The sequence below is a fragment of the Trachemys scripta genome, chromosome 3 (assembly GCF_013100865.1).
Source record: "Trachemys scripta elegans isolate TJP31775 chromosome 3, CAS_Tse_1.0, whole genome shotgun sequence".
In the NCBI taxonomy this organism is placed as follows: domain Eukaryota; kingdom Metazoa; phylum Chordata; order Testudines; family Emydidae; genus Trachemys; species Trachemys scripta.
Genome location: NC_048300.1, coordinates 87100844 through 87109038, shown reverse-complemented (window position 1 = coordinate 87109038; position 8195 = coordinate 87100844). Strand labels below are relative to the sequence as shown.

The 8195-nt window shown below is 48.1% G+C and overlaps 1 protein-coding gene across 1 annotated transcript; it reads left to right on the top strand.

Annotated features, from left to right (window-relative positions):
* Nucleotides 1–2134: 2134 nt before the first annotated feature.
* On the top strand, nucleotides 2135–6026 carry MRPL18 (mitochondrial ribosomal protein L18). Its single transcript, XM_034765286.1, has 4 exons — nucleotides 2135–2308; nucleotides 3734–3917; nucleotides 5195–5429; nucleotides 5786–6026. The coding sequence occupies exons 1-4, from the start codon at nucleotides 2242–2244 to the stop codon at nucleotides 5855–5857; spliced, it is 558 nt and encodes a 185-aa protein (XP_034621177.1). The 5' UTR covers nucleotides 2135–2241; the 3' UTR covers nucleotides 5858–6026.
* The last annotated feature ends 2169 nt before the right edge of the window (nucleotides 6027–8195 follow it).

The following is an 8195-nucleotide window of genomic DNA, read 5'->3' as shown; positions in this document are numbered from 1 at the left end:
TGGGGGGGGGCGCCGGGGGCCAGCGGTGCTGGGCGGCCGGGGGGTGCGCTGGGCGGGCCGGGGGCCGGCGGTGCTGGGCGGGCCGGGGGTGGTCGGCTGGGGGTCCGGGGGTGCTCGGCCGGGGGCCTGGGGACCGGCAGTGCTGGGCGGGCCGGGGGTGCTCGGCCGGGGGCCGGGGATCGGCAGTGCTGGGCGGGCCGGGGGTGGTCGGCCAGGGGCCGGGCCCGGGGCCGGCACCCCAGGGCCCGAGCCGACCCAGGCTGGAAACGCCGGGGGGGCCAGCCTGGGCCGCGCCTCCTCCCCCCACACCCCTCTTACCTGCTTCAGGCTTCCCGCGAATCAAATGTTCGCGGGAAGCAGGGGAGGGGGTGGAGACTTTGGGGAAGGGGCGGAGTTGGGGCGTGGGCGTGGCCCCGTGGAGTGTCCTCCTTTTGGAGGCACAAAATATGGTAACCCTACCCATCACCCCCTCCTGCATCCCAATCCCCTGCCCCAGGCTCAGCCCAGAGCCCCCTCCCACACTGCAAACCCCTAGGCCCCAGCCCAGAGCTAGGGTGACCAGATGTCTCGATTTTATAGGGACAGTCATGATTTTGGGGTCTTTTTCTTATATAGGCTCCTATTACCCCCCTACCCTGTCCCGATTTTTCACACTTGCTGTCTGGTCACCCTAGCCAGAGACTGCCCCCCCGCCCCCCGAGACCCAACCCCCTACCCCAGCTCAGTGAAAGTGAGTTGAGGGTCCGGGGGAAAGCGAGTGAGGAAGAGAAGGGGAAATGCAGTGAGCGGGGCGGATCCTGGGTTGCCCGTAAATTCAGAAAGTGATCTTGGGTGTAAAAAGGTTGGAGAACGTTGTCCTAGAGATTTAGTTTATTTCTGGCCTAGGGAATAAAGGTGTGATCCAGAGCAATACTAGCAGGTGCTTGTCCTTTACCACCTGCCTCTGGGAACCTGAGCTGAAAGACTACAAAGGCTAAAACTAGGGTTACCATACGTCCGGATTTCCCCGGACATGTCCGGCTTTTTGGTGCTCAAATCCCCGTCTGGGTGGAATTGCCAAAAAGCTGGACATGTCCAAGGAAATAGGGAGGCAGCATAAGCCAGGGTCTGCCCAGCCCCAGCACGATCCGCCGGGTCCGCAGTGCAGCCCAGCTGCCTGGCTACATTGTAGCGAGCTCGGGCAGGGGAAGGGGGAGGGGCGCAGCCACAGAAGACAGTGGAGGGGCTGCTGCTGCCCCCGGAGGCCGGGCAGACTATGCGCCCCAGCCGAGCCCGCAGGACCACGGGGAGGCCAGGCCCAGCCAGTGTCTCGGGCTTCCCTCATGGGCGGGGACTCCCTGGCCACTGGGGGACCCTTCCTGCAGCCCCATCACCCCACGCGGCAGGAAGGAGGCTGCAGTGCGGGGCAGGAGTGCAGCGTGTGCCGGGGCTGCAGGGACCTGCGCTGCCCCGGTCGCCACTGAGCATCCGAAGCCCCCGCCAGGCAGAGGCTGCCAGCGGAGCAGGGCAGGCAGGGGTATAGAGGCTGCAAGGGCAGGGGGGCACAGAGGCTGCAGGGGCGGGGGGGTGCAGGGGCTGCAGGGTGAGGAGGAGCAGGGCAGGCAGGGGCATAGAGGCTGCAAGGGCAGGGGGCGCAGGGGCGGGGGGGGGTGCAGGGGCTTCAGGACCAGTGGGGAGCAGGGGCACAGAGGCTGCAGGAGTGGGGTGTGTGTGTGTGTTCTGGGGCTGCAGGGCAAGTGGGGAGCAGGGAAACACTTAGCAACCCCCAACCAAGATCAGAGCGGGAGGGCGGAGGGAGAACGTGGGGTGCTCAAAGGAGGGTGCAGAGTTGTGGCAGGGACTTTGGGGAAGTGGTTGGAATAAGGGTGGGGTTGGGGCAGGGGTGGGGCCCCGTGGCGTGTCCTCTTTTTTAAATGTTTGAATATGGGAACCCTACTAAAACCGTTCCCGATCCCAGGACGGGAACTCCGCTGAGCACGGGGGTTATTGGCACAGCGAGGCGCCGGCCTCGTACCTACGCCGCACGCAAGCGCTGTGCAGGGGGCGGGGCTGCTGCTCGCCGGAGCTGACTGTCGCCTCCTAGCTCCGCCCCCGCCGCGGAAGGGCGGCAGCCACCACTGTGAGGGCGGAAGTTAGTTGTCTGCTTCCGGAGCAGCCGAGCCGGGCGGGTCAGCAAAGATGGCGGCTCCCGGGGGGCCGTGAGCGCAGGGGACGTTTCACCGCGACTTCTGCCCGGCCACGATGGCGCTGAGGAGCCGGGGGCTGCTGCTGGGGGCTGCGGCCGGGAAACTCCAGGGAGCCGGAAAAGGTGGTTTCCCGCCGCTCCTCGCGATTACCGTCACCCGCTCCTGGGACCCCCGCGATCCTCCGACCCGTGTCTTCACCCCGCCCGCGCGGGGCTGGCCGGGCCTCGGGTGCCAGGGCCATGGGCGAGCAGTGAAATTAAGTGTCGCCGACACTCAACGCGCTAGTCCCGGTAACCCGCTCTGCGCTGCCAGGCGGACGGGAGGCATCCCGCTTCCCGGGGCGGCCCCTGCAGGATGGGCGCGAGGCTTTTGTTCTTGGGACTGAGCCTCCTGCACTGGTCGTACCCCAGGCTTAGTGAGCCTACCCAGGTTCAGGTTTTAACTGTGGCCTAGGACAGCACATGGGCAGGGAGCCTTTCACGGAAACACGGGTGCTTTAGGAAGGTCTGTTGGTGGCAAGCTTTCCTCTGGGTTAGGGCGAACCCAGTGCTCCAGGAAGGTACTGGGAGTACTCTGTTCCTCTAGGTGTTGCCTTTGGTACCTAGGCATTTATAGGAATGCAAGAATCACCCTACACAGACTAATTGCTCATCTAGTTATCTGTTGTGTTTCTGATGCCCCCCTGAACTAAATGCTTCAGAAGAAGGAGCAAGACACCCTGTAATGGGTCATAATAGTATAATTTGCCTACATGGGGAACCTTTTCCTAGATTCTTACTGTGGTATCTGAATGCCAAGGTCTTTCCTGTAGGTGGTTACTGAAGATCTCCATGGCACATTTTTATAAGAAGGAATGTTAACATTGATAGCATTGGCATACCTAAATGCTTCTTGTATCCCTCTTCTGAATATTCTAACTTTTGGTTCCTGCCCAACATTGTTACACAGCTGTGCACTGTTAAACAGCTACTTCACCCTAGAGCGGCTTGAATATGAATGGTTAATGAAGTGATCTATGTACACAGACCTTACTGGACCCTTCAAAATGGAGGGCACTATTCATTATAAACAATGATCAGTTTCTATTAGACATTTTTTTGCATCATGAAATTATCCAGTTTTGACATTTGCAATCTGCACATACAACTGTTCAGCTAGAAATCACTATTGCAAATCAGGTTTCAACTACGTTGGCAGAGGCATCTATGATGTCTTTATTCAGTTAGACAGGCAGTTGCCTGGGCAATTACTTACTTTCATTAAGAATAACTTTTTAATTCTTAGATAATCTTTCTGTCATTTATGCATTTGGGTTATAGGCACGAAAAAATTGTCAACTCACTTTTGCAGACCATAAGTGGAAATGTGGTATGCCTTCTGCATTCAACTTAAAACTCAGCCCACATACTGTGGAAAACTGTTCAATTCCGCTAAGATTTTCACCCAAAATCTTCAGATTACTAATTCTACATTTCAGGCTTTGTAGACTCAATCTATGTATTCTGTGTATATTCTAGTTTTTTCTTCTTTTCCTGATTTCCCCCAAGGGCTTCGTTTCATATCTGCTGTAGCCAGCTTCAGAATCACTGAGGGTGAAGTGGACACAAAGGAAAATGAGATTGTTGCCCCAGATTTCATCAACCGAAATCCTCGTAACTTGGAGCTGCTGGCACTAGCAAGGAAGGAACGAGGCTGGGAAACAACATGGCCCAAGAGAGAGTATTGGCATAGGTGAGTCAGAAATCTGTTAACAATAGTGCAGGCTTAACGAATGTAACCTTAAAGTCATAACTCCCACACTACAATATTTTTACTTAGATTCAACTGAAGATTTCACTCCATTCAGAAAACAAGATACACCTTAAAGTGTGCTGAGCACCTGCCGTCTGAAAATCGGGGTCCTTAAAGATGTTCAAGTTGGGCAACCAAAATCACTAATCATTCTTGAGACTACAGGCCACAGTGTTTTAGTGTACCAATAAATAGAAATATTAGCAAGTTAGAATTCTCTGCTGTTGATTCCAAATGAAATAGAAAAGTTGTAAATGAGCTTTTAATTCCAGAGAAATATCTTGTTTTCTGAATAGCCCTGAAATCTTTAGTTGAATATAAGTAAACATATTGTTGTGTAGGAATTACTGCTTTAAGGTTCCACTTATACAAGTCTGAATACATCAGTGGACAAAAATACTTACAAATTAACTATTAATGAGAATAAAATCAGTGAAAATAAAAAAATTTGCAAACTTTTGAACAAGCAATAACTTTTGCAGTCTTAAAACGTGTTTCAGAAGTTTTACTTAGGGCTGTAGTTACCTCTTCAGAGTGTCTTTTGCTTCTGTGCTTTGGTATGCCAAAAAAAAAAAAAAAGGTTCAGAATCCCGGCACCTGATATTTCCCCTACTAGTGTCCCTTAAAAGACAATATTTAGATAACAATTACTTTTAAAAATGCATGAGTCAGTATTAAGGTTGTTATAGTGCTTTTCTTTCTACTTTATAAGTGAGAAACACAAAATTTATGATGTCCTTGACTATTTTCCTTGTTTTAAAATTTAGAAATGATGCCATAGTCACATATATTGTAACTTATCAACTTTTAGCTTTTTTCCTAAAAGTTTTGTTTTCAGAGTTGTAAACAAATAATCGTAGAAATGTAGGGCTGGCCTCAAGAGGTCATCAAGTCTGGTTCCCTGTGCAGAGGCAGCACCAAGTAAACCTAAATTATCCCTGACAGGTGTTTGTCTAACCTGTTCTTAAAAACTGCCAATGATGGGGATTCCACAACCTCCCTTGGAAGCCTATTCTGGAGTTAAGCTTATCCTTATAGTTGAAAAGCTTTTTCTCCTATCTAATGTACATCTCCCTTGCTGCAGAATACTGAAGCTGTCTTTCTTTCAGTGTGACACAGTCTAATATAACAAATAATGAAATGGAGTTCTTGAGCAGTTATTTGTTGTTCTGTGATTAGCTTTCATGTTCATGATATTTATTTTTCCCCTCATCCAGACTACGGCTTGAGCGGACACAGCACCATGTGGAGGCCTTTGTTGAGCATTGCAGTGGGAATGTCGTTGTCTCAGCCTCCACCCGTGAGTGGGCCATAAAGAGACATCTGTACAGTCCCAGGGGAGTGGCGGCATGTGAAAATATTGGGCGTGTGGTGGCACAACGCTGTCTGGAAGCAGGAATCAACTTTGTGACCTTTAAAGCTGTTATCCCGTGGGAATATCGCTGTGATTCGGTAAGCATCCATCTCCTTGCACTTGATTTCTTTACACAAATTTTACTGCTCCTGAACACTAAAGTGATCCTCATGTGGCTCAAGCAATGTACCTTAACCAAGAAAGAACTACCAATCCCCCCTTCTTTCAGCTCAGAGCCATGTGGACATCCTACCAGAGCATCTTATCTCTGACAAGCAACACCTTCTTCTGCTATTGCAGTTCAGGGGGCCTCCATGGCTTTGCATCTCAACACTAATTTATAGGACCCCTGTTATTCTAGTACTGGCAGATTTAATTGGTGGGGGGACGATGGGGGGGATGAAAACTACTTTAAACCTTATATTTTACAGCTGTTTCCCTTCTTTAAAACCAGATCCAGCGATTCCAAAAGGCTGTGACAGATGGTGGTGTCGTCGTGGGCGAGCCTCGAAGAATCTATCAATAAAATGAAGACTGGGCGAAATTTCTTATAAAGGACTGTCAAACAACTGCTCTCCTACAGGAGTAGGCAAAGAAGCAATTCAGGCCCAGAGCTGGGACAATGTGGAGCATAGCATCTTATTATAATAAATAAGTGATGCTGATTTTTTTCTTTTTGTTGACTTCAACTCTAACTTGTTCAACGATTTTAATGCCAGAAAAAATCATTATGATCTAATCAGGCCACAGTTTCACCCAGTAACTACTCCTTCAAGCCCATATCTTGTGGTTGAGCTAGATCAAGTCTAGATTTGTAGATATCCAGTCTTGATGTAAACTTAAAGTAATGAAGAATTTACCACATCCCTGGGTATATTTTTTTTCAATGGTTAATTACACTCATTTTGTTTAAATAAAATTAAAAAAAAAAAGCTTGCACTTTATTTCTAATCTGAAGTTATGTGACTTTCAGCTATTGGATGCCTTTAGTCTAGCTGACAAAGACCACTACTATTTGGAATCTTCTCCCCATGCAGGTACCTATAAGAACTGACTTGACATATAAGCAAAATATATTGCACTTCCCCAAACCAGTCTTGTAGCCCTTTTTAATCCTTTCCAATTCAACATGCTTTCTGATGTGTGGACACTAGAAGTAAAAAACATGTAATGATTTTGCCAATGCTATATACAGAAGTAATACCATTTCCCTATTTTATAGTACTTTACTTATGTATCCAAGAATCACATTAGTCCTGTTAGCCACAGCATCCCACTGGGAGCTCATATTCACTTGGTTATCTGTCATGATCCCTGAATCTTTTCTAGTGTTGCTGGATTACAGTCCACCATGCTGCAGCTGTGACCTGCATTTTTCTTTTTCCGAGATATGACCTTGCATTTGGCTTCATTAAGAGACATGTTCAAATGAGCCCAGTTTGCCAAGTGGTCCAAGGTGCTCTGTGTAACTGACCAATCATTTACTACTTGATGCAAAAAACAGGTGAGCTGCAAACTTTAGCAGCACTGATTTTATATTGTTCAAATCATGAATAGATAATGGAATAGTACTGGCTCATGAAAAGGTCCTGGTCAGATGCCACTAGAATGTAGCCCCCTTTGGGTGATCATTCCTCACCTTTAGAAATGTATCAAGTGGCAGTTTTAAAATCCATGGAGTCCTGACTTTTAAAAATTGTTCACTACTAAATTAAACCCCTTACAGAAATGAAAATATAGCAGTCACCTTTAAAAACCAAACTTATAAGCATTCATAGTATATTGTGACCTATGCTATCAAACTTTAATTCTTTACTGATTTATTTTCTATATTAGTCTTTCCATGATTTTCCCTAGGATCAATGGCAGACTCACTGGCCTATAGTTACCTGGGTCTTCCCATTTACCTTTTTAAAATATTAGCATAACCTTAACTTTCTTCCAGTCCTCTGGAAAAATTAAATGAGGCCAGTGAAAGTCACCAATTGAAAGGCTTCTTTAAAACTGATTGTAGAAGAGAGAAACCTTAAAATGCTGTAGATGTTATTCGATCTTACAACATTAGGACAAATTTATCTTCAATTTCCTGCATACTGCATAATTTATTCTCTTCAAATTTGTATCAATAGGGTTAGCTCCCAAAGCTAGAAGCTTTGTGTGTGTGTCCTGCCCTATTGTCTTCCAGCAGCTGCTATGGCTTTGGTTAAAGCTGGGGGCCTGTTTTTCACAGAAAGTTAATTTTGTACGTTTCTATCTTAAAATCCTTCAAAAGGGGGCAGACAGAATCTCTGCAGCAGCAGTATAATATACCAGCAGCTATAAAATACTTTGGTGCCCTCTAGTGGGAGAAGTTGCAGTTGTAATGGGTTGGAATCCTGATTTTTTGGAACCATGGCTGTGGTTGGGGAACTCTTCCTCTCTGCTCATCGATTATTATTATATGTCAAATGAGCCACAGCATCAAACAGTTTAAATACTGGAACAGAAGAGAGCGTTGTGCAATCATGCAGTTATTAATACCGTTACTTAGGTTCCTGGTTAAATTCCAGCTCCCTCGCTCTAGCTTTAGGAGCTAATCAGTGCCTGTCCTGTTTAGTGTGACCAGATGTGATTTTATAGGGACCGTCCCAATGTTGGGGTCTTTTTCTTATATAGGCTCCTATTATCCCCCACCCCCATCCCAATTTTTCACATTTGCTGTCCGATCACCCTAGTCCTGTTATATTTTTTTAATGCCTTCCCTGCCCGCACACGCTGTACAGAGAGATACGCGGCTGGCCGTGGCAGCACAGATTTGTATCTTTCCCAATTGCTCCCAAAGCCCTGCCCGTGAGATGGAACAGGGACAGAGGTCGAGCTCTCTG